Source organism: Peromyscus eremicus, chromosome 16_21, assembly GCF_949786415.1.
Source record: "Peromyscus eremicus chromosome 16_21, PerEre_H2_v1, whole genome shotgun sequence".
NCBI classification, from domain to species: Eukaryota; Metazoa; Chordata; class Mammalia; order Rodentia; family Cricetidae; genus Peromyscus; species Peromyscus eremicus.
This window is the reverse complement of record NC_081432.1, coordinates 61,452,034-61,476,875: the sequence shown is the minus strand read 5'-3', so window position 1 is coordinate 61,476,875 and position 24,842 is coordinate 61,452,034. Positions and strand designations below refer to the sequence as shown.

Here is a 24,842-nt window from a genome sequence, read left to right as displayed (position 1 = left end):
CAGGTGACAGTGGCACCAGACACCGTTTCCTGAGCACCTAACTACAAGCCAGTTGCGTGGTTAATGTTGGCGGGACATTTTCTTATGTGACTTTTGCAATAATTCCTGGAGGGAGGGACTGTTATTATCCCTATGTGACCAACGAAAAAACGGATGCCAAGTGGTCAAATGGTGCCACCGAGTCTCAGGGCTCAGCACCCTTGGCAGAGAGGGCTGCCTTGGTCATGTGCAGGCTACTGCAGAATTAGTACTGGGTGGAGAGGAGAGCGGACTTCTGAGGTGGCGACCCTGTCCCTGGAAGGGCTTGAACAGACTGGATGACAGACTGGTGAAGGGACCATGGCAGGCAGGCATGTGCTGGAATTCCAGCTGGTTGCCACAGTTAATCCTTTTTGAGGGGGGCAGAGGTTTAGTTTCTTGAGACAGGGTTTCTCTGTGTAGTCCTGATTGTTCTGGAACTCACTCTGTAGCCCAGGCTGGCCTCAAATTCAGAAATCTGCCTGCCTCTGCCCTGAGTGTTGGGATTAAAGGTGTGCACCACCACCTGGCGGTTAATCCAGTTTTTAAGATTTTTCTTTTACTGTGGTGGTGGTGGTGCGCATCTTTAATCCCAGCACCTGGGAGGCAGGGGTAGGCAGATCTCTGTGAGTTCGAGGCCAGCCTGGTCTACAGAGCAAGTTCCAGGACAGGCTCCAAAGCTACACAGGAAACCCTGTCTCAAAAAGCCAAAAAAAATTGCTTTTATTTATGTCTGTGTTACATGTATGTGTGCCCATAGAGACGGTTGAGAGGGTGCCGGATCCTCTGGAGCTGTAGTTACATGAGGTGTGAGCTGACCAGCATGGATGCTGGGAACTGAACTTGGCGTTTCTGCATGAGCAGGATGTGCTCTTAATCGCCAAGCCATCTCCCAGCCCACAACTGGTCAACCTTGATTGCCAACTTGACAAAGTTTAAAATCACCTAGGGGACAAACTTTGGGGGAATGTCTGTGAGGAAGTTTCTAGGTTGGTTTAGTTGAGGTAGGAAGTAGGAAGGTATTACCCACCATACATGTGGGCAGCACTGTTCATGGGTTGGGGTCCAGAGACAGGACAAGCAGGAAGTGAGCTGATGACCGTCAGCTCCTGACTGAATGGATGCCGTGGGAAGCTGCCCTTCTTCCCTGTACCACAAACTGTGAGCCACACCCTTCCATTACCTGTTTTTGTCAGATATTTTGTTTTTGTTTTTGTTTTTTTTTTTGTTTTGTTTTGTTTTGGTTTGGCTTTTGGTTTTTCGAGACAGGGTTTCTCTTTAGCTTTGGAGCCTGTCCTGGATCTCGCTCAGTAGACCAGGCTGGCCTCAAACTCACAGAGATCTGCCTGGCTCTGCCTCCTGAGTGCTGGGATTAAGGGCATGCGCCACCACCCGGCTTTGTCAGGTATTTTTGTCACAGCAACAGACATGTCACTAATACTTCTGGGCTGGGATATGGCACTCTGCTCACCCTGGCCCAGCTCTTCTCCATCACAGACTGCCATGGCTTTTAACATGACCCCTTTACCTCCGAGTAGGATTTCACTTTAAGGTACTTGTTGGAGCACCCCGTACTTGGGATCCTTTAACCTGACCTGACCTGAGAGGTCCTCCTATCCACAAGGAGAAATCAAGGCAGGCAAGGTCAAGCCTCCCACACACCTGCCCTGGCCCCTCCCATGGACAGAGGGAGCTGTCCCTGAGGATGTACAAGAGAATAGGAGCGGGGTGGGTCTGTGGGTGCTGGACAGGCTGGGAGGTGCAGGGTCCTGGAATTTCGAAGGCTTTCTAAGTGGGGCCACTGGAATGCGGCTCTAGGAAGAATGGAGTCATTTGGGCTGGGGAGCGGTTCCCAGGCAGGCCTGGCCCAGAGCAGGGGTGGGAAGGGGTAGGAAAGACACACGACTGGCATGCAGCCCCAGTACAAGCTGTTAATTAACTCATAGCCTGAGGTGAGTCTCTTCACCTCCCGGCCTATTTCCTCTCCTGGACACAGCGATAACAAAACCTGCCCAGGGAGGCCTGACAGAGACAAATGGTCTCAACCTCTGTGGAAAGCCGCTCGGTGTGTATTCGGTGAGGCCTTGTTATTCACAGGGATGGGTTTCGGGAGGGCCTCTCCGGTCTGACCTGAAATGTCACTCAGACAGGATGCTGGATCCTGTCCTTTCCTGAGGGAAGCCCAGGGGGCCAGCAGCGCCTGCTTCTAAAGAAGGGAGTGTCCAGCCGCTAATGTTGGCTGATGATTTTTGGACAACATGGCTGATTCCATCTAAGCTCCAGCCCTGACTGTTGAGGGACAGGTCCCACCACAAGGGCAGCTGTTACCCTCCTGGGCACTGCGCCCATTCGCCTGTCCATCCCTTCCTGTAGGAAAGCAGTCCTCTCATGCTCTACCCTGTCCCTGGGAGAGGAACATTCCTGTAGTGGATGTGGGTCAGAGGCAGAGGGGGAAGGCTGAGGGCCCCACTGGGCTGGGGTCCAACTTCTGGGGCCTGTGTCTTGGACTTTCCCACTGAAGCAATGGTGGCTTGTTCTGGGGGACCCAGGGAGTCAGAGCAGCCTTTGGAACCACGAGAACAAGGACAAGGCTCTCTAAAGGAATGCAGCAAGTCTAAAGTGGGGGGCCTCAAGAGTGGGGACAACTGTTGCTTGTCGTCCTCAGGAACAGCTGGGCTCCTTGCTTTTCAGACAGGACCTTACTATATATCTCAGCTGGGCTGGAATTGGCTGTGCAGACCAGGCTTGTCTCAAACTCAGAGGTCCGCTTACATCTACCTCCAAAGTGCTGGGACTAAAGGTTCAAGGCGCCATACTTGACATCTGTCTACTTTCAAAGTGGAACCCCGTTCATCATCTGGCTGGCTACTTGTCCTGTTAGCTCCGCATCTTCCAGGTGCAGAGTGAGGCCCACTTGCTTAACCCTGCAGAGTGGCAGAGCCAGGGACAGAATCTGGTCTCTTGACTACAGCAGCCTCTGGGCACCCCTTGGCAGTGTCCCTCGGCTGTGTGGAGGAGTCTGGAGGACTGGGGGTGTAGTTCAGCATGGACTGTTTGCCCTGGGTTCCATTCCCACAGGAGTGGAGGGAGAGGAGAGAAAAAGGGCAAGAGACGAGGGGGGGGGGGGAGCCAGTCTGTCAGCATGGACCCATAACTGTTGAAGTGTGGCCAGGGTCCCAAGGCCTGATCCTGGCACAGCCGTATCTCCTCCACCCTGTCCCCCTGGGCCTCAGTTGACCTTCCTGTGTATAGACACAAGCCCTCCTGACTAGAAGCCGCAAGAACAGAGGTGTGTGCTGGAGGACACAGGAGTAGAGGCTGCAAAGGCCAGGAACACCTGCCACAGTGCCAAAGTGAGTCTGTTCTGCAGAGAGTTATCCTCCGGTTCAGAGATCAACAGGGCGGAGGAGGGAGAAGGGTCTGTGGCCAGCAGCTCCTGGGTAAGGCAGTAGTCTGCTCTTGGATCCTGCTGGGCCCCGCTTGAGGGGACTCTCTCAATCCTGCTGTGACCAGCCCTCCTTGTCCATTTAGAAAATATAAGTAACATCCATGGTCAGGAGGGTGTTCTCAGTCTACTCCCCACACAGAAGAGGTCCAAGAAAAGAGGCCAGACAGAGGCAGAGGGAAGGCAGTGAGCCCCTTCCTGGACTGCTGCCTTGGTGAAGAGGGCCACATGCTCACTGCACAGGACAGGGAGCTGGCACACAAAACGCACCCAGAGAAAAGGACCGTCTATAGGTCTTGGGCAAACTGGCTCTCCTCTCAGGCTTCAGGGAGGAGGCACAAACAGCCTGAGGAAGAATGGAGTCCCTGCCACAAGAGGGCACCAGGTGGCCTGAGTGACGGGGTTTGGCAGGAGGTCTGCTGGGCCTACTGGGCCTGAAGAGTGGTAGAGACCCCTGGGTGCCCCATCCTGAGGTGGTTCTCTAGGAAGGCCTTGAACGACAAGCTGAAAGGCTAGTCACCTGTCATATGGTTTTCCTTGAGCTATTTCTGGGATTTTAGCAAAATCCTGTGTGAAGGTTCTGGCCTGGGCTCAGCTGTGCTGGGGTGTTTGAGGAGAAGCTGTGGTCTACCTTTGGGCCAACATACTAAGAGACAGCAGTAGTCCCTAGGGCTTCCCTGAGGGGCTGCAGAGGAGTCTTGTAAAATGGTTCTCCTCCTCTCCCTGGTCCATGCTAGCCTGTGAGGTGAGTTTCATCTCCAGGTTCCTTCTGCATCTGGGCTCCCAGCAATGGGGACTTGTTTTGCAAGAGCTCGTCCATCCCTGGCAACTGTTAAGTTTTATGCTGGGGCTTCTTCGAGAAGAAACAGCAATGACCACAGACTTCACCACAGCCCTGGATTGGCCAGAATGAAGGCCCTCTCTCTATGAGGCCTGCCTGTTCTGCTCTCTAGACCCCTGCCAGGAAAGACAGCACAAGTGACTGCACTCACTGAGGCAGAATTTAAAAATAATTATATTAATAATAAATATGTTAAGTTACATTTAAAACAATAAATAGAAAAATAAACTGATAAATAAAATCATCAGGTACAAAATGTTTCAAAACTCCAACCAAGAAGAAAAAAAGAAAAAAGAAAAGAAAAAGAAACCACACACAGACAGACAGCTGACAGACTAGACAAATGGACATTAGGGAAGGGTGCAAAATGCAACCTTGGGAACCCTTCACAGTTTACACCACGGCTCCCTCCTCTCCAGCTCACCCTCTCCCCTCCCCAGCTTGGGGAACTGGACTCTCGGTGGCTGACATCCCTGGGGACTCCAGCAATGCAGGGAAACACGTGGTCCACCCCAGCGTCTTCTGCAAAGCAGCCGTGAGTCCTGGGCTGCTGGGTGAGGTGGAGGTCTCCCTGCAGGAGCAGAGGCAGGTGGAGGACGGGTCTACAGAGGCAGGTCGGTGCTGTTGTGCCGAGTCTTCCTGACAGTGCCGTCATCTCGGGGCAGAGCCCTCTGCAGGTTGGACATGGCCACGGTCTTCTTGAGGTCAATCACGGCATAGGAGTCTGAGCTGCGAGCAGGGTGTGGGGTGGGTCCAGGAGCTCCAGATACCGAGGGGTCCTGGGACCCCTTGGGACGGTCTGTGCCCCAGCCCTTAAGCTCCACCTGGATGTAGTTGAGCTGCCTTGATGGCTCAGGGCCTGGCCGGCGGAAATCAAAGTTGAAGACCCTTGGGGAGCCTCGGTGGCGGCGGGTCAGTGGGACAGGGAAGCTGCTGTGGCTACGGGCAGAGGCCCTGGTGCTGGTGGGTTTCTGTAGTGGGGTTTCATCCTCCTCACCATCGGGGAAGCCATTTGAGGATGGTGTAAGCCCATCCCTGGAGTCCCCATCATCCCCAGCCTCCCCGCCCAGCTGCTGGACTTGGCTCTCCCACACAGGGGGAAGCGGGGGAAGGTTCTCATAGTGCAGCAGGGCAGCCCGACGGTGGGCCAGGCCACTCCACCCTGGCTCCTCCGGGCTCAGTCTCCAGCCAGCCCCTGGCCGCAGGCTCCCGCTGACATTCTCGTAGGTGCATTTGGGCTGGGCTGGGCACTCAGAAGGACCTTCGTTGTTGTTGTGATGGGGAGGGTCGTGCATGCTGGGGCAGAGGCTCTGACACTTCATCACCTGCCGCCGAGCAGGGGTGGGGCCCAACACAAACTTGACCTGCCCTGGTTGCAAGAACACCTGTGGGTCCCGCTGGTCGGAACCCCAGGTCTGTGGTGGAAAGGGTGCCCGGCCCTCAGGCAGTGGCTGCAGGCAGTGGCGACTCCTGCGGTGGTCTTCTTCGCCAGTCGGTGTGTTGACATAGGTGTGGGACTGCAGGGGAAAGAAGCCAAGTGAAACAGTGAGTTCAAGGACTGGGAGGAAGGGGAAGGCAGAGGGACAGCATGAGAGAGGACAGGAAAAGATCCAGAGTTTCTTCTGCTGCCTCCAAACCTCCCAACACGCTGCCACCCTTCTGGGGGTAGAAAGGGCCCACTGAGTTTCTGTTCCTTCCCACAATCTTTCCTAGGCCCCATCCTGTGGGAGCCCACAGAGGCTTCCTAGTAAGGCCTTACTCAAGGTCAGAGACTCTGGGCTTGCTTTACCCAGCAGGGCTGCATAATGGGATGATTTGGCCAAGGGCATGGTTACCAGGTGTTTTGAAGGGTCTACACTTTGTACATCTGTGCTTTGATCTTGCAAGGGGGAGGTCTTTTGCCTCTCCCCTTGGCATATTATAAAAAGCCCCTTTGAATAAAGCTCTGGGTGGCTGGATATTGACCCAGGGCCCTCCCGAAGCTATCCTGTGTCTCTGTCTTTCTTCCATCTATGTCTATATTTCTATCTAATACTTCATCATTCCTCTCTCTTCCCCCCAAGAACCCTTCCACAGGTCGGAGCTGGACTCCCACGAATTCCCACACCATCCCCACCTACAGTGCAGCCCACCACGTGCACACCTGCTCATCGGAGCCAATGAGGTTGTGGGTGGACTCTTCTCCAAGCGAGGGGTGTCGCAGGCTGCTTGTGGAGGGTCGGCGGGGAGCGGAGAACCGTGTGCCCTCTCCAGGGCAGCCAGGGCAGCCATTGGAGAGGCTGGAGACAGTGTAGCCTAGAGGTGGCGGGCAAGGGGAGAGGTATGGGAATCACTTGACAATCATTTACAATCACATGCACACATTGGTGGGGTGCCTTGCAACTCTCAAGGCCCCTATTGTGACTAACCACACTGAACTGGAAGCCCTATCATTCTCCTTTACCTCTGCAATCGAACCCTGCCCTGCCTTGTGAAGCCATCATGAGGCTGACCCAGCCTCCTACTCTATCACAGCCTTCCTTTAAACACTGAAGGTACACCTGTCACCACCCCTGGACTGTCCCATGACCCCAGTCAAGTTTTGCCAGTGAGCACCACAGACACTCCACAAACACAGGGCCATTTCTATCCCTTCTGGTCCTCACAGACCAGGCCAGAGAACGCACAGCAATAGCAGCTGTGCGGTCTGACTCAGTGACCCAGCAAGCACAGACTGTGGGAACCTCTACACAGTCATGGCAGAGATGGCTGCACCAGCAAGCCAGGAGAGGTGCATGCTGTACATACCCAGCCCAGGAGACAGAAGGAAGCAAAAAGCTCCAGACTGCTGTTTCTATGGCAACCCAACGTCTTCCTGTCTGCTCCTCAACCATTAGTCAACCCAAGGCCCAGGACTCTGCAGCTCCAGCTTGAGTCACCCAATTGGCCCTGCCCAGGGCTGATCCATCCTCAGGAGTGGTTCTGATGATGGCTGAATGTCCAGAAAAGCTGGCTCAATCCAGCTGTCCCCTACCTGCTAGCTTGACTTGGGCCTCCTAGACTTGTGCTCATGAGTATATACCCTAGGGTTCCTGGGGTGGGGGTCTCCTCACCAGTGGGCTGTGAGGGCCCTCGGGGGAGGTCGAGCTCTTGGGGGTGGCTGTTACGGGTGATGATGACTGGCTCTTCCATCACGTTGATGCTGTTACATTGCATGAGGTCCTGCAGCAGGTTGAAGATTTCCTCTGCCCGTGAGCACTTGAAAGCAAAGATCCCTGGAGAAGGCAAAGAAGTAGTGAGGCTCCTCCCACCCGACTGACTAGTCAAAAGGAACCGTCCCTGACTCCACCAGTCCCACACTGGTGCTTCTCCCTTCCTGAGCGTTTGTCCCAGGGGCATCCCAGAACCCCAGACGGGGTAAACCCAAAGCATCTGGCTCTTCCACTACCCACTATCAATCCCAAGACCCAGCACTGCAGCCATATTCTCCAAGGTACAGATGTTTTCATAAGGATGGGTGCCTTCTGGGGTGAGGGGAAACCACAGAGGGTTACCCTGTCTTCCTGTTCCTACCACTCCCTGCCCCTCAGGAAAAGTAAGCTTCGTCCAGCAAGTAGCCAAATCCACCTCACGGCCCTCTAAGGACAGTTGGGTCTGACCTACTCTCAGATCATTCATAGAACATTCAGCCCAAAGGCTAGTCAGAAAGCAAAGGCCTCCTGTCTCTGCACATCGGTCACTCACAGAGCTTGGGTTCTTGTGCAAAAAGAAAAGTTGGGCAGAGCTGAAGAGAGACAGGGCAAGGCGGTCCTGCGGCTCCTGAGTGCAGCTGGCCTCTAAGCCCTTCCAAGCCCAGTCTGTCCCCAAAGTGGGAGGACTGGGCTGAGCACCTGGAATTCAATGGCTCTGAAGATGCTAGCCTGGAGCTCTGTAACACAGGATCATGGGATTCAGGAGAAGCTACAGGGACACCTTATGCACACATCCACGGCAATGGTAGACAGTACCAGGTATGGCACCTCACACTCCTAGTTAGTCACAAAGTTCAGGGCTAGCCTGAGCTACCCATTAAAACTCTGTCTCAAAAAACCAGGAGGAGGCGTGGAATCTATGGTAAAACGTTTGCCTAGCACGCACAGGCTCTGGGTTTAACCCTCAGCACCACAGCCCCATAATGATAAATACAGTTAAATGGGAACATGGACAATGAACATTGTATTACCATTACAATGTTCTCCACCAGCCCTAGTATAGGGTAACAGAAGTTTGTAGAAACAGAATGAGAACGATAGGGAGGAAAGAAAGGGCTATCCCGGCAGGAAACGTAAAAGCTGGAAAAGACACAAAGAGACAGTGACACCTGCTGTGATCCCAGCACTGGGACGTGACAGGAGACTTACCTTGAGTCTGGAGACCAGTGAAGGCCACATATAACAAGACCATCACAAAGGGGGTGGGTGGGGGAGAGGAGGAGGAAGAGGAGGAGGGAAGGGAGGGAAGGAGGGAGGAGGGTGTGGGGGGGGGGCTGGTCAGAGAAAGCCTGGTATCAGGAGAAGCCCTGCACTGGGAACCAGGACAAGCCCTTTCAGGTGCCAAGCGTCGATCAATCTCGCCAGGAGCAAGACTGCCCCGCCTCACCTCTCTGCTTACATGCCATGCTTTCCTGTACCCACTACAGGGATGAGGGGAGGGGGAAGGGCCTCACAGCAGTCAACCCGGAGACTCACTGGTTTGTCACTGTCTCAGGAGAGACACTGATCTCCTCTACCTCTGCTCACCTGCAGCACAATCCTAAGGACTCCTTGTGCTGAGCCACATCTGGACCTAACAGGCAAGCCCAGACCTAAGGAACAACCTTCTGCCCCCGACCTCGGCTGCAGAGGGCACATGTCAGGGATCCAGGGCACTCCACTGCCCACAGGTGACGGCAGACAAAGGTCGGGCTCTTGAAGGTTAATCTGTATACGAGAGACCCAAGATCCTGTTTCCCCAGATCTCCATCCCAAGCCACTCAGTCCAGAACACCCAGTCTTCACCTGACCCCTCTTCACTGTGTATGGGTCCAGGGGCTATGACATGGTAGCACACCCAGTCTTCACCTGACCCTCTTCACTGTGTATGGGCCCAGGGGGTATGACATGGTAGCACACCCAGTCTTCACCTGACCCTCTTCACTGTGTATGGGCCCAGAGGGTATGACATGGTAGCACACCCAGTCTTCACCTGACCCTCTTCACTGTGTATGGGCTCAGGGGGTATGACAGGGTAGCTCAGAAGGTTTTTCCTTACCGCGAGGGCGGCAGGACCCTGGAACCATGGCAACAATGGGAACAGTGGTTTGTCTTTCCTAGGTAGGCTCTGGCCTAGGAGCACTGGCTACTTCATGGACTGTGCAACAAGTGTTCCCCCAAAGGCTCCCCGGAGGAACAGCAGTGACTGAGGAGTGCAGAGTACTGGCCTGGGTCCATGTGATTCTCATAAAACAGGCTGTGGGCCCCTGGCTGGGCTCTTCCCTGCTCTGAGCACCACCACCAAGTCCGCTGTCTGAGGGTAGGATGTTAAGGGCCATTCTCCAATTCTATAACCAGTTCACATCCCTGTCCTGGAGGCAGAGCGGGTACTCACCCTGGCCCGTCTGACAGCGGCGGCCACTCTCAAAGGAGAAGAGGTTGGAGTCATAACCATAGCGTCGCAGGCAGAGGTAAGGCCAGCGCACGGCTTCCCGCTGATGCAGGTGCAGCACCAGCTCACTCTGGGTCAGCTCCATCACCCCCGAGCCCAGCTCCACGCCCTCATCATCCACGTTTGTCACCTGGAGGGAGAGTGGAGCCAGGGTCAGTAGAGAACCCAGGAAGTCTGAGCCACTGGGAGGCAGTGTCATGCAGGGCTAGGGCCAGGAGACTGAGCTGCTCTTAGCTGTACCACAGGTATGCTGGCTCCCTTGGGTCACACAGAGCAGTGCCACCGGTCATGACAGTTCTCTGTCATTTGCACAGACAGCAAGGAGGTTGTTGACCTCCAAGGCCAGGTGGCTAGCTGTTCAATGTTCAAGGACTTCTTGGGGCTCAATATTTAAAGGCCAGGATGTCCACGAGGAAGGGTTTAACTGCTAACTCAAAGTCGGAAGACTTGCTGACAGGCCCGAGGCAGAACAAATACAGCCAGCCTCCAACCTCCAACCTCCTGCCCAGGGCTCCCTCTCCAGTCGGGAAGGAGAAACACTGGCCCCCAGAAACCCCAGTGTGAGGAGAAGGCACCTCCTAGGGGATGTGCGAGCTAAGGTTCAGTGAAACACCACTATAGTTTCTTTGGGGGGATGCACGCTCTCTTTAAAACACATTATTCTTGGTGGTAAGGGGGGGGGGCGTAGAGAGCCAAAAATAAAAAAGAAAGCTTAGCACCGCCCCCTCCCCCCCAAACTACCTCAGAAGCCAGAGCCAAGCACAAGGTGCCTTAATGAGTCCCGGACCACAGCCTGTTCTCTCCCCTTCCCTAGAGATACCGGAGGCCTAAACTGAGCCGGCCACTGGGAACTCAGGTGGGACGAGGGTCTGGGTACCTTGAACTTGGTAGGGTGGTTGTGTGGCACGCTGTCTCTGTCCAGGCAGCTACAGCAGCTCCCCATGGTGTCAGAGCAGCCTATCCACCCTAGGGAGAGACAGGGATGAGCAGGTCACCAGCACCCCGCCCGCCAAGCGGCCCTCAGCAGAACACTGCACGGTGAGCATGTCCTCTGGCCGAGAGGCCGCGTGACACAGACACACCCTGAGGGAATCCTCTCTCAATCCACAGCCAAACACGCTTGGGGTAAACATTAATTCAAGTTAGAAAGAGTTAAGAATTCCTGCAGTGGGAGGACGCCAAGCTTCTCCGAGGTTAACGGTCAGTCTGGCCCTGGAAACCACACGGGATTCTGACCCGTGGAGTGATAGGATGGAGTCCTGAGCTAGCAAGGCAGCATGGCTGTAACGGGGCTCGGGGAGCGGCTGCCTCCGCGGTAGGACGGCCTGAGGTCCTCATGTGGATTCACCAAACACGGTGTCACTTGGGTGTCCCAGACACCATCTTGGTCCTTTCTCTTTTCCTCATTTTCACCTACCCATTCCACTCTGTCCATGCTCTATCTTTCCTCCCTTGCCCCACCCCACTATCAACCGGAAATTAGTATTTCTGATATTCTCTTCAAGTAAACTGTTGCTACACTGTGATCATAAAACACAGTGAGCCGGGCGGGAGTGGTGGCGCACCCCTTTAATTGCAGCACTCGGGAGGCAGAGCCAGGCGGATCTCTGTGAGTTCAAGGCCAGCCTGGGCTACAGAGTGAGTTCCAGGACAGGCTCCAAAGCTACACAGAGAAACCCTGTCTTGAAAAAAACAAAAACAAAAAAACAAAACAAAACAACAACAAAGCCAAACCACCTCCACCTCCACCTCCACCACCACCTCCACCTCCACCACCACCACCACCACCACCACCTCCACCTCCACCTCGACCACCACCGCCTCCACCTCCACCTCCACCTCCACCACCACCTCCACCACCTCCACCTCCACCTCCACCTCGACCACCACCACCTCCACCACCACCTCCACCTCCACCACCACCTCCACCTCCACCTCCACCACCACCACCACCACCTCCACCACCACCACCACCACCTCCACCTCCACCTCGACCACCACCACCTCCACCTCCACCTCCACCACCACCACCACCTCCACCACCACCACCACCACCATCACCAAGAACAAACCCACCCTTAATGACTGAACACTGGAACTCACAGCGATCTTCTTGTCTTTACTTTCCACGTGCTGGGGGTAAGAGCACATACTACCAGGCTGGGCTCAAACTAGCATGATTTTTTTAAAACCTTGATTAGGCAATTCTTCACTGAGGAAAAAAAAAAATGTTGGGACTGAGCATGTAGCTCAGGGGTAGATACTTTATATGAGGCACCAGATTCAATTCCCAGCACTCCAAAACTAAAACAACTAACAAAATGCTGTTTTCTTCCCAAAGACCAAGCGAGATTAGAGACCTTAGCCAGCTTTTCCCTTCAGGATACTGGTAATTGGATGACAGGTCTCGACAGACAGGTTTCTGCCTTAATATGGAGAGGAAACCACTCAGACCTTTGTGACCTGAGGGAACAAGAAATACTTGGACAGATCCCAACAAGAGGTTTTGTTGTTGTTTTGGTCTTTGTGTGGGAAATCCAATCCCGTTCTCTGTGCTCACTACTCAAGTGTTCCGCTGTGGAGCGACACTCTAGGCCCCGCCAGCAGTTTAAAGAGGTTCACTTTGCTGCAAAAAGCCATGAGGCTGTGGATTATCCAGGAACTTCTGCTGCTCTGGAAGAACCTGGAACAACCCATTGACCTGTTCCCTACATTCCTCCCAACATACTCTACAAGAGTGACACCTAGCCCCAGTTCTTACCTCACCCAGGCCATTGGGGAGCCGACCATGGGAGGGGCATGGGAAAGGATTCCCACTTTACTCCCCTCGTCCTTGGTGGGATGTCATGGCAAAGAGTCTGCAGAGAAGTCACCTGGATCCCTGTGGGTCACACTGGGGCTCACCTAGCACAGGAGACAGAAACCAGACATTAATGGAAACCTATCCTCAGCCCCAACTCTTCATGAAACACTTATCAGCGTATCCCACCTCCATTATCTGGTCTGGGTCCTAATGGGTTCTAGGTCCTACTAGAAAGACCAATGAACACAAGATCTCAGACGAAAGGACCACCAATTCTCAGCCCTAGGACCAATGACGAGGAACTCTGAGATGTCTAGCACAGCCACCATTGAAGTCCCCTCTGAATCCTGGTACAAGTGCCACTCTGACCATCATCTGACCGTGCAGAGAATTTTAATCCTACAAAAGTTTTCTTTCTCAGAACAATATAACAATATGCTAGTTCAGCAAGAGCACCTGTTTAAGACTGAAAAACCAACGTTCTAGAATGTTTTGTTGCCATGACATATCTGGGTGTGGGGGGGGCTCTGTCATTCTCCCTCCACCATCTCTAACTCCTGCCCCCCTCTTTGAGGAAATATCTGTAACTATGGGAGTTCTAGTTGAAGTAACTTCCAGAAGTAGGTATTAATAAAGAAAGCACTTCCCATTTGAAAGCTGGACTTTCTGTTCCTATTGTCAGAAAGGCCAGTTACAACAAGAGGCAAATTTTCAGATTATTTGAGCCCCAGGTAGATGAATCAACAAACCAGGACTCGGAAGAAAACTCTTGAAATCCCTCCTTCCTGTTCCAGTACTTCCCAGTGCCCCCCCCCCCCCCCACCAGCCCTGCATCCCTGCACAACTCTTAGGTAAAAGAACCCCACATTCTTGGTCTGGCTAATTCTTTGGAAGGAGGAAGCAGGCTGAAGGGTGTGTGTGCAGGCTAAAGGCAGGTACTGAAAAGACCGTGGGGGCTTAAACTATCAACAGGGTGTTGGGAAGGGATGTGAAGCCAAGAGCTACTGGATGCACGATGGGGGAGGGGTTGCACCTTTTCCGACTCCCAGATATCAACACATTATTAGATAACCCACTGAGTGGGATTACATTGGGTGGGGCGGGGAGGCTCCGGTCTGAGGTAGGTAGGATTGGGACCAGGCACTAGATGGAGGTATGAGGTCTGAAAATGTATAGAAAGCCTTGGGAGAAGATGGGCAAGGATTCTGAATCGGGCATGGTGCAGAGAGAATGAAAAGGCTGAGGAATTTCAGGACGGTGACTGCGGAAGCCTTTGGGCCACTGAGGGGAGAACGAGATGTGTCTGTGGGTATTTCAGGGGGTTGGGAGAGTGAGTGCGGGAGGGGGGGAGGGGGGGGTGGTTCTGCGGGACCCTGGAGACCCGAAGGTGTAACCAGGGGGAGGGGAGAGGGTGGGGTCTGGGGAGCCAAAGGCAGAACTGGTTACAGGTTTTCTAGCTACCCAGACGGAATGCGGAGGTCGCGGCCGCGCTCCGAGCCTGCATCCCCGCCCCCAGCCCTCGGGTCCGCCGCTAGCCCGCCCGCTTGGGGCTTTCTCGGGTAGGAGCGGAGACTGCGGCGAGGCACGACACGGCCTCGGTAGAGCCGCCTGGTCCCCGCCCCGCCGCGCCCCGACTCACATCGCCCCGCTGCCCGGGCGGCGCCGGGCCCCGCTCCCGGGTCCCGCTGCAGCAGCCGCCGCCCGCCCGCAGCTAAGGCCTCCCGCCCCGCCACGCCCCGCTCCCGCGGGGTCGGAGGTCGCCGGCTGCACCAACGAGACGCTGCGGGCCGGCCGACCCGAGCGGGGGCGACCGGCAGGCAGCCTAGAAGGTCCCTTTGGAGGACTTTGCAGTCGGGGGCAGAGAGCATGCGCAGACGCCAGAGGGCGCTCGGGGCCGGGGACTGGGACTCCCGAGGGGCGTGGCCTGTCTTGAGAAGGGGCCCGGCGCGGGGTGGGGCGGGGACCCGGGGGACCAGCAGTCCCTCGAGCAGGAGAGAGTCACGAAAGACAGCGGAGCGGAGGACTGAAGCGGGGCAGGATTCGGAATCCCGGAGGGAAAGTAGCGAGGGACCGCTGGGGACGGAGGGGAGGAGCTGGAGAGGCCCGCGGAGGGGGCGGGGCTGAGGCCGGGGGCCGGCCGAGAGACTCGGACCCTTGGCGGCTCGGCGGTGGTGCATCGCGTCGCCAAGTCCATGGAAACCGGCGCCCTTCCCGCCCTGAGACCCGCGGGCGCCTTCCTCAGGCTGCAGCACCCATTTGGTCGGGACCACTGGGGGCGTGGCCCGACGGCGGGTCCCCCCAGAACGGCGCGGGCGCTTGCACTTGGCCACTCTGAGACCCCTGCCGGAGAGTCTTTGAGTCCCCACTCCTAAACCAGCAGCTAGACAGGGACCCCAAGCGAACTCGGTAAGCACACGTCGAGCCTCCGCCCTGCGGGTGGACCTGCAAAGTCCTAGGGAAACTTTGGGGCTCTGTCGAGAGGCCACTTTATGAAAATGTGCACGCCCCTCCCTTTCCCTCTGGTTCAGGGACACCCTCCCATGTCTACTGCTCTCCAGTCCCTGGGGCCTCTGGGGCTCATCCTTCCAAGAATAGGTGTTGTTTGGGGAGGCCGAACCCCTGAGCTTGGTTGCATCTGGGGCGAGAGGCGGGAGCCAGTGTTTGGCCTGTTTTTACCTGAAAGGAGAGAGGAGGGAATTATGAGAGGAAACCAGCATATTAGTAAGATGGGGTCCAATGGTAGCTGGAGATGAATTAGGTTGCTCTGTGGCGGGGGACAGGAAGGGTGATGGGTAGAGGTCTGATTTCTGATAGTTATTTCTGTGCCAGACAGTTCCATGCAAACTAGAGCTAATCTGGAAGAGGGTACAAGTCCCCTTCTGGGGCCCCAGGAACCACCCCCTCCCTTGTTAATGGAGCTGAAACAGTGCCGCTAAGGGGTGTGGCTGTTCCTACTCCTGAGTGTGGACAGTCCATTCTGGCCACCTTCCACAGGAAACCTGACCTGGGGCACTAACAGGAAGGAAGCAGGTGGGTGTGGAGCCAGGAAGGAGGGAAGGGTGGTACTGGACATCTGAAGGGGCACTGACGGGGTGTTTAGAATTGGGAGGCGCTCTGATGGTTATAAAGGAAACCTGCACAACACCCCAAAGCCTAGTGATTTACTGTTGGTCCTCCTGAGCCTAGCTGCTGCTCTGAGGTAAATTACATCCCAAATCCCAAAAAACTTAGCCTTCTAGTTTGCTCATTGGTCAATGGATTGGTTGATGGTTGGTTTTTCAACTGTAAAACCGTTTAGACGAAACTGCTTCAATGGACTGTAAGAATGGACTGTTTATGGAAATTTCTAGAATAGTCACCGACACTGAATAAACATAGAAGTTTGCTCTGGCTATCACCATGCCACACAACCCAACCCTTCACCCAGAATACATGCACATGAACCCTGTTCTCTCTGGTTACATTTGTTGCTCACTAGCCTACATCATCGAGAGCAGGGACCATCTGGGTGGGACTTCAATAGTCCCACCCAGAGACACTGTGACCCCACTTTAACTGTGCCTAAAGAGGTACACTAGGACTATCCACTAACACTGCTGTTATAAAGCTGGGTGTGGTGGTCCATGCCTTGCACTTCTGCACTTTGGAGGTCCAGGCAGGAGGATGAGGAGTTCAAGGCTAGCCTTGGCGCTATGACACCCTACCTTGTATTGCTTTAAAGGCAGGTGGTATAGCTTGGTGGAAGAGGGCTTGCCTGGTTTGTGGCAGGCTGTGGGTTTGATCACGGAGAATGAGTGGACAAGTTTTCTTGTACCTTTGAGGCATTTAGACTAGGTGAGGAAACACTGGGCGCTAACTCGGGGCTACTGCCTACGCTTCCTTTGAGCACTCAGCAGGGGGAACCGGTGCAGGCCAGAGAAGCTGAGGAAGGTTCCTGGTGAGGAGACCTTCAACCAGGCTCCAAAAGTGCATAGCTGGAAATATGCAGCCTGAGTAGGGTGTAGTGAGGAGGCAGGTGTGTCGGGGGAGGGAGGGTTCACTGAGGAACCTTGGGAAGACTGGGAAGGTGAGTAGGAGAGGTCCAGCCTGCCCAGAGGCTCACGAGAGAGCAAAATGGTCCCTTGCACTGTGGCCCCCCTCTCCTGCGACACCCAGCTTTGCAAGACCCAAGAATTCTGAACTTCACAAACCCAGGGGCTCAAAGATCTGACTTTGCCACTTATCAGATGTTTGACCTTGGTTATCTATCAGTGCTCTCTGAACCCCAGCCTGGCCATCTGTAAAATGGGGACAGTGCCACCCGAGTCCCCGGCTGTTGACAGGCCTGTGCGACAGCACTTGTGGAGGGCTTTGCATTGCCTGGCATGCTGGGAAGACGCGCTGAAGGAGGTGTCCCTGTGCGTTTCTTCAGGCAGACCAATGTCAGTTCGGGATTCTGACTGGTCCCTCCAACAGGACAGCCCTATGTTCAGGGAGCCAGATCCACCAGTCAACTCAGACAGTGACTCAGGCCACCAGCCAGTGGAGGGCTATGAGGAAACCTCTGTTCAGGTAGGAGACCCACTCTTTCTGAGACCACCATGCTCTCAGCCTCTGGCCCCCATTCCCCTTCTACCAACCAGGAGATAGTCTGCATTTTTCTTTCTGTTTAAAAAACAAACAAACAACAACAAAAAAACCCAGCCAAACCTTTATTAGCCAGGTGTGGTGTGCACACCTTTAGTCTCAGTACTTAGGAGGCAGACGCAGGCAGATCTCTGTGAGTACAAGGCCAGCCTGGTCTATATGCTGAGTATCAAGTTCCAGGCTACCTGGGGCTACAGAGAGACACTTTGTCTCAAACAGAACAAACAACAAAGAAAACCCAAGCTTGGTTAAATACTTACTTAGTGTGTGTATGTGTGTGTTCCACGACTCGTGTGGAGTCTGAGGACAACCTGTGGGAGTCAGCTCTGTTCTTCCACTGTGTGGGGCCAGGGGATCCAACTCGGGCTGAGCCGCCTTGCTGTTCCCTGTCCCTCTCCCCCACTTTGAGGCAGGATCTTGTTTTTCAGCACCTGAACTTTCAGTCCTCCTGCCTCAGCCTCCCGCTGGTGGGACTGTGGGGATGCACACCCCTCAGCTTTGCCTAACTCTGTAGGCCTGTTCTCTTCTCAGGAGTTCATTCCTGCAAACACATAGTACCTCTCCTCGGTCTGTCTGAGTCGTCAGGGACAGTGAACGGGAGAGCTCCAAATACATGGAGTGGTGTTTGGGGGGTTCCTTCCAGGCAGACCACAGATCAGGAGTGGACCTACTGTTCCTTTTTTCTTTTTTTGGTTTTTTGAGACAGGGTTTCTCTTCATAGCCCTGGCTGTCCCGGAACTCAGTCTGTGGACCAGGCTCAAACTCACAGAGATCCGCCTGCCTCTGCCTCCTGAGTTCTGGGATTAAAGGCCTGTGCCACCACGACCAGCTGACCTACTGTTCTTGCTTAGTGACAGACAGGAAGGGTTCCCCTCCAAGTGGAGAGGGGCGCTTGGGAGTTGCTATAGATGGAGGGAAAGTGATAAGGACAAGGAAGGGGAAAACCTAGCCCCCTTTCTCCTCCTGTCTCTCCTCAGGTTCCTCCAGGCTCAAGCTTGGGCCCGCCTTGCCTGGATATCAGCCAAGCCTCAAACTGGCCTGGGTTTCGGACCCTCCTTCAGCAGCTTCCTCCACAGGACAGTGATGTGGGTCACCCCTCTGATTCCCCTCTCTCCTCCTTCGCTCTCTCTCCACACCTTGTTACGTACTGTGTAGAAAGTCTTGGTCTAGAATTCAGGAGACAGGACTAAAAGGCCCAGTTCTGCCAGCAGCTGGAGGAAATAATTCCCCGTAGCTTGAGTTTCCACACCTAATAACAGGTACAGTAATACGTGTTCTGCGTGTCACAGTGATTAGCTCAAGAGCAAATGGGAAAATGGACATGAAACGGCATTTGAAATCAAGAATGGAATGCACAAATGTAGAAATATGGTTGTTTAGTATTTATTGAGGCCCCACCACGTGCAGCCGAAAGGCTTACAATTTACTAGGGGAGGCAAGACAATCTATGAAGCGGAGAAAACAGAAGTCAAAGTGATACTGAGGTCTAGCTCAATGGGGACGAGAGCCACTGTATCTGTCTGGTGATGGTACTAAGTGTTATGCGGCCCTGAGTGACGGCCATCTCCCGGCACACAGCGAACTAAGCCCTTAATTGTGTTCTCTTCCCTCCCTCCTGAGCACGTCCACTGTTCTGTCCCAAGGTCCTGTCACTCCCTCTGATCAGCATCTAAGCCTTAGAGAACCTTGCGTCTAGTGGTGCTCTGACCGAGGTCTGGGTGCTCGGGGCCTGTTTCTGCAGGAGCGCTACTGTCTGGCCCTAGGGGAGGAGGAACTGGCCCAACTGCGACTCTTCTGTGCCCAGCGGAAGCAGAAATCCCTAGGGCAGGGGGTGGCCCGCCTGCTACCTCCCAAGCTTGAAGGACACACCTGTGAGAAGGTAGGGAGTGTCTCTCCTCTCTCTGCCCCGAGCCTCCCCTTCTTCTACCCTTTGCTCTTTCACGTCTGTGGCAAGGGTTTTGGGAGTTTAGTGGAGAAATGTTTTCAGGATCAGTGATTTGGTAAATGTTAGGGAAAGGGGAAAGCCAGGTTTGGGGAGTTGGCCTCTGTGGTGGAGATGGGCCTGTAGCACCATACGAACAACCCGATTGGGGGTGTGGTTGAGGAGCACGAGAGAAGCTCAGAAAGTTCGCCTTCTGACCAGCCCAGTGCCTCTACTTTGACAGTGCAAGAAGCTGCTGAATCCAGGAGAGTATGGGGTGTTTGCGGCCAGGGCCGGTGAGCGGTGCTGCTGGCACAGACCTTGTTTTGCTTGCCAGGCCTGTGGTCAGGCCCTGATAAACCTCATCTACTTTTACCACGATGGGCATCTCTACTGTGGCCGCCATCATGCAGAGCTGTTGCGACCTCGATGTCCTGCTTGTGACCAGGTAGAGCACCCAGGGGAGACATTAGGGTAATTCTTCCCTGGGGAAGCAATGCGGGCGCAGGGAACACCTTCCCAGGCTGTAAGGTCTCCTAATAGAAGTGGGAAACAGGGTAGAGAGCACTAGGAAATAGCCAGGGCCACTCTCTTGCCTTGTGTTCTCTCCCGAGCTCTGGGCATGTGGGACCTGCTGCCTTTACCTCTGCTCTCCCCCAGTGCAAGCAGAGATCCTTAAATTAGTTTGGACTCAGAACATTTCTAGATTCTTGAATAGATATTTATCTCATCACTATGCCGATGCTCAGTGCGGAGCTTGAACATGCTAGAAAGACTCTAACATAACATTAAAGACAGTAGGAGCCTTGGGATAGGAGTCAGGGAAGCTCTGGGGTCCAACTTCTGGCCGTACCACCTGCTACGCAGAGGATCCGGCCAAAGCCAGTCACCCTCCCTGAATCCAAGAATGACAAAGTACTCCAATCGTTAATGGATATAAGGCGTCGTTACTGGGTGGATGAATGAATGAATGAGTGAAGGAATCAATCGTTTTCCTCAACCTCTCCCAGCTGATCTTCTCTCAGCGCTGCACCGAGGCCGAGGGACGGCGCTGGCACGAGAACCACTTCTGCTGCCAAGACTGCGCCGGGCCTCTGGGTGCAGGACGTTATGCCCTGCCCGGGGGCAGTCCCTGCTGCCCCAGCTGCTTCGCGAGCCGCTACCAGAGTGCAGGCTCTAGCTCAGGGGCACTGGAAGGGCAGGCGTCCCTTGGTAAAGGAGGGGACGGTGCAGATCTAAAGGGGGAGGGGGCGGCGGCTTAGGCTAAACATAGAAGGGGGTAATCTCCCGGGTCGGAACCCCTGGTCCCATCCCCATGCTGTCCTGCCCACTCCAGCAGCGCCCCGTCCTCCCACCGCAACCCCCAGACGCGAGCAACGGGGCCCGTAGCTCTCACCGCGCGTCCCTGGCCTGCGCGCTCCGAAGGCCTCCTGAACCCACCCGGCGGGGCTGCAGCGCCAGACTCGCTCCCGGGCGGGGGACGCGGTCGCCCACTGGTGGACGGAGGCGGGGGCCCCTGGGGTAGGCGGGCGGCGGCGGCGGCGCGCACGGCACAGCCTGGGGCGGGGCGGGAGGCTGCACGCAGCCCTGGCCCGCCTCTAGCCCAGGGATTTGGGGGCTCTGAGATGGGCATTTCTAACCGGTCCGAAACAGGGGAAACAAGACCCGATCCACGCATCAGCTGGAACTGTGCCTCCTCGGATGACAAAATCACCTCCCGAGCTGCGCTTCCCTCTACAGTCGCCAGCCCCACCCTAGAAACCCCGAGCGGGGCGTCCAAAAGGCAGGACCGCCCACAGACGCCCAGAAACCCCAAAGAGGACAGCCCCTGCCCCACCTGCTCCTCTTCCTCTGAGTCGGAACCCGAAGGTTTTTTCTTCGGCCAGCGCCTTCCAGGTCCCTGGAAGACCCCGGAAAACCTCCAGGCAGAGGACAGAGACATCTCCAGGAAGCACTGCACCATTTGTTAGTGGCGCGGCCCAGAGATCAGGGTAGTGGCATGGGGGACCTGTGAAGCGGGATAACAAGACTCTGCTGTGTAAAAGACCCGGGACTGAAGGCAGGCACGCGGGACAGTCCCATCCACACTGCACGCGCTCTAACCTGAAGAAAACTTTCCTGGGGACACACCACTACCCAGAACTTCCTGGGTGAGCTAGCCCCTATCCCCACGGGCTGGGATAGCCCCACCGTCAGCACCTTGCGTAAACTAACGGAGTGGTGGAACAGCACGGTAACAGGCTCCAGGCACCGGGAGGTGGGGCAGCAAGTAGGGCCTCCACCTCCGGCCTGGATTTCAAGTTCTCTGAACTGGTGGGAGCGCCGGGGGCGGGCCTTCTCGCTTGTTACCACCAGCCGGCGGAAGTGCAGGGTCGGAAGTTGCGCGATCGACCTGCGCCGACTCTGCGCCGCGCGCAGCCTGTGCGGAGGTGCTCGGTGCTGTTATGGCTTCTAGTGGGATGACGGTGAGCGCCTCCGGCTCGGCCAACGAGGCCCCCGAGGTTCCAGACAACGTAGGAGACTGGCTCCGCGGCGTCTACCGCTTCGCCACCGATCGGAACGACTTCCGGAGGTAACCGAGGCTGGCTTCTCTCTGGTCCTCATAAACTTACATTTCCCTTCCTGGTGAGGCTGGCATTCCCAGGGGTTTTACCTCACTGACAACATAGTGGTCTCATGGTGTCTTTTGTGTTTTGTTGAGGCCGTAGGCTCAGAAAATGTTCTGGTGGCAAAAGACATCTGTCACGTGGCTCTCAAGGTATATAGAATGTCGCCCTGGGCTGTAGCGATGGCTCAGCGGGTGAAAGCTTTTTCTGCCAAGCCTGAGGACATGAATTCGATCCCTGGGGCCCCGCAAGGTGGAAGGAGATACCAACTCCTGCGGGCTGTACTCGGACCTCCACACTTGCACTGTGTCAACATGCACGATCGCACACATACACACAAAAAGTCACCCTAGTCGGGTGGTGGTGGCGGCGGCGCACGCCTTTAATCCCAGCACTCCAGAAGAGGCAGGTGGAGCTCAGGGAGTTCAAGGCCAGCCTGGTCTACAGATCGAGTTCCAGGACAGCCAGGACTACATGAGAAACCCTGTCTCGAACCCCCGCCCCCCAAAAAAAGCCACCCTGACCTAGGAGGCAGGGAAGAGGTTGCCAACGCATAAACAGGTGTTTTAGCCCTGAAGAGTGCTAAGTTGGCTTTGCTTGTGCTAGGAATAGATGTAAACTCCAAATCGTCACGTGCATATTGGGCGACAAACCACCGTATCAAGTGTCAATCATCACTCCAGAAGGCGGTGCTGAGGGGAAACTTCCCATGGTATGTCATTAGCTTCTTGGGACTCTGTGACTTCAGTGTTAATTAAGTATATTCTCTACCCAGGAACTTGATCCTCAATTTGGGACTCTTTGCCGCCGGAGTTTGGCTGGCCAGGAACTTGAGTGACATTGATTTGATGGCCCCTCAGCCAGGGGTGTAGCCAAGTAAGCACTTAACTTTCCGTCTCTGCCTATTTCGGGGCGGGGGAGGTTCCTAAAAGATGAGGCTAGCAATAGTAGCAGAGACTTGGTGTAAATCCTCACCCTTGGATTTCTAGGAGAAAGCAGTTTTCTTTTTGTGTTTTCCCATTTTTAATACCACCTGTTATCTGGTTGCAGATAATGGAATTCCTGTGTTGTACTCAAACTTCCCAAAGACAGCCTGCTGTCTAGGACCACAAGATACTACCTGGTGGCAGCTGAAGTTGACACCTCTCCTTCTCTGAACCTCCACCCTACCCCTCCACCCCCAGGCAGCCCCCAGCTTCAGCTGAGATGTTGCTTCTGCACAGTTCTGTGTGCAGTTCCCAAGTTTCTGCAGAGGGTGATCTTTGCCCTTGTCCTGAGGAGTAGTGATGGTTCTTGAGAAAAATATTTCAAATAAAGCCTGCACACAAAGACAGACGTTTTATTTTTTTAATAAGAAACTTCTTTCAAAACCAAGGTGTAAAAAGTCAGGTTTACAAAAATCAAAAAACATGATTTGTATTTCACACTCAAGAGACAGGAATGAGCCCCAAACACAGATTGTAATGGAGATGTTTTGCCTCTTTTTAAAAGAGAGAAAAGGAAAAAAAGCAATTGAAAGGGAACCACCTACTCCACAGGGATGCAGACCTGCTACAAAGCCGATTCTCGGGCTTCTTCTGTTGAGCAGTCCTAGAGGAAGCCATTTGGTGGTGTTTGGTGTTTGAATTCACTGGGTGGGTTTTTCCAGGCACTAGGGAGGCACTGTTGTTGGGACAGATTTGGTGGCAGGAGAGGGCACTGACACGTGGGTGGAGGCAAACTCGTTAGTGGGCGCAGGGGAGCAGCTTCCTACCCAAGGTTAATGCCAGTGCCACTGTCGGGTGGTCTCGAGCACGAGCCAGCGTGGGAAGAATCCTGTGGCCGTGGGATGAGGTGGTGCTAGAAATAGGCTCTCCATAGCTTTCTTTAGTCAATTTACTGGGCATTTAAAAATAAATACTGCTTTTATGTGCCAAGGCCCCTTTGGAGCTGGTCTTGATGACGGCATAAGTGAGGAAGGGTCAGTGTGACTGGGCCACAGCTGCATGACCATGAGAGAGTTACTTCTTGTCCCTTTCCTAGATCTGCAGATTAAATCTCATTCAATCAGTTCCTGGGGCCTAGGAGCATAGCTCACTGCAGAAAACTCATGAATTTGACCTCCAAAGACCCACCAAAAAAAGGGGGGGGGAGGCAATTGAGAAAGTTTTGCTTTTTGAGGGAGGGTTATCTGTAGCCCAGGCTGTCCTCAAACTTAACTACATAGCTGAAGATGGCCTTGAACTCCTTATCTTGTTGCCTGAACCAACCAATTGTTAGGATTATGGGTGTGCTATATACTATGCCTGGTTTTATGTGGTGCTGGGATCAAACTCTGAGCTTTAGGCTTGCCAGGCAAGCACTCTACTGAGCTACATGCCTAGCCATATATAGGGTGGAGATTACCATTTTCTTGTGAATGTTTATCAGGTAAAACCTGTGAGATGTGGTGATGGCTAGGAGAAACTATAAGTAAATTCAGGCCTAGAATTGGCTTAACATGAATCAAGACCCTAGAATTTATTCTGAGTCACAGATACTCTGAAGTTTGTTTTAGAAATCATTAAGAGATCTGGGCCTCATGGCACACAATCCCAGAGCCTGTGGACCTCTGAGGCCAGTGTGGTCTACATAGTAAGTTCGAGACTAGCCAGGGCTACAAGTGAGACCATGCCTTAAAAGAAAGAGTGGGCCGGGCAATGGTGGCGCATGCCTTTAATCCCAGCACTCGGGAGGCAGAGCCAGGCGGATCTCTGTGAGTTCGAGGCTAGCCTGGGCTATCAAGTGAGTTCCAGGAAAAGGCGCAAAGCTACACAGAGAAACCCTGTCTCGGAAAACCAAAAAAACAAAACAAAAAAACAAAACAAAAAAAAAAAGAAAGGGTGGGGTGGGGGTGGGGGAGGGGGATGACGACGACGACGCAGGGTCATGAATATGAATAC

The 24,842-nt window shown here is 54.5% G+C and overlaps 3 protein-coding genes across 4 annotated transcripts; 2 read left to right on the top strand and 1 right to left on the bottom strand.

The window, feature by feature from the left end:
- Positions 1-4,460: 4,460 nt before the first annotated feature.
- On the bottom strand, positions 4,461-14,495 carry Frs3 (fibroblast growth factor receptor substrate 3). 2 transcript variants are annotated; one of them, XM_059282119.1, is made up of 7 exons: positions 14,408-14,495; positions 12,727-12,869; positions 10,843-10,931; positions 9,909-10,095; positions 7,397-7,558; positions 6,448-6,599; positions 4,461-5,821 (listed from the first exon to the last, which is right to left on the bottom strand). In XM_059282119.1, exons 3-7 carry the CDS (start codon positions 10,906-10,908, stop codon positions 4,907-4,909), a joined length of 1,482 nt encoding a protein of 493 aa, XP_059138102.1. In that variant the 5' UTR covers positions 10,909-10,931; positions 12,727-12,869; positions 14,408-14,495; the 3' UTR covers positions 4,461-4,906. The 2 variants fall into 2 exon arrangements, with proteins under 2 accessions (XP_059138102.1, XP_059138103.1); XM_059282120.1 differs by lacking the exons at positions 12,727-12,869; positions 14,408-14,495 and adding an exon at positions 12,069-12,708.
- A 545-nt stretch (positions 14,496-15,040) lies between these two features.
- Prickle4 (prickle planar cell polarity protein 4) lies at positions 15,041-21,290 on the top strand. The gene is made up of 7 exons (XM_059282121.1): positions 15,041-15,174; positions 17,180-17,319; positions 18,372-18,479; positions 19,136-19,273; positions 19,560-19,763; positions 20,326-20,527; positions 20,969-21,290. The coding sequence occupies exons 2-7, from the start codon at positions 17,188-17,190 to the stop codon at positions 21,283-21,285; spliced, it is 1,101 nt and encodes a 366-aa protein (XP_059138104.1). The 5' UTR covers positions 15,041-15,174; positions 17,180-17,187; the 3' UTR covers positions 21,286-21,290.
- Positions 21,291-21,644: 354 nt separating this feature from the next.
- Tomm6 (translocase of outer mitochondrial membrane 6) lies at positions 21,645-23,254 on the top strand. Its single transcript, XM_059282122.1, has 3 exons — positions 21,645-21,887; positions 22,697-22,797; positions 22,972-23,254. The coding sequence occupies exons 1-2, from the start codon at positions 21,760-21,762 to the stop codon at positions 22,791-22,793; spliced, it is 225 nt and encodes a 74-aa protein (XP_059138105.1). The 5' UTR covers positions 21,645-21,759; the 3' UTR covers positions 22,794-22,797; positions 22,972-23,254.
- Positions 23,255-24,842: the final 1,588 nt, after the last annotated feature.

Excerpts from the sequence above, each read along its gene's own strand:
- Frs3 (XM_059282119.1), bottom strand. The coding sequence starts at position 10,908 with ATGGGGAGCTGCTGTAGCTGCCTGGACAGAGACAGCGTGCCACACAAC. Across the intron at positions 6,600-7,396 it reads AGGGCCCTCACAGCCCACTG|GCTACACTGTCTCCAGCCTC; the intron begins GTGAGGAGACCC and ends CGCCACCTCTAG. Across the intron at positions 5,822-6,447 it reads TCATTGGCTCCGATGAGCAG|TCCCACACCTATGTCAACAC; the intron begins GTGTGCACGTGG and ends TTTCCCCTGCAG.
- Prickle4 (XM_059282121.1), top strand. The coding sequence starts at position 17,188 with ATGTCAGTTCGGGATTCTGACTGGTCCCTCCAACAGGACAGCCCTATG. Across the intron at positions 17,320-18,371 it reads ATGAGGAAACCTCTGTTCAG|GTTCCTCCAGGCTCAAGCTT; the intron begins GTAGGAGACCCA and ends GTCTCTCCTCAG. Across the intron at positions 19,764-20,325 it reads GATGTCCTGCTTGTGACCAG|CTGATCTTCTCTCAGCGCTG; the intron begins GTAGAGCACCCA and ends AACCTCTCCCAG.
- Tomm6 (XM_059282122.1), top strand. The coding sequence starts at position 21,760 with ATGGCTTCTAGTGGGATGACGGTGAGCGCCTCCGGCTCGGCCAACGAG. Across the intron at positions 21,888-22,696 it reads GATCGGAACGACTTCCGGAG|GAACTTGATCCTCAATTTGG; the intron begins GTAACCGAGGCT and ends TTCTCTACCCAG.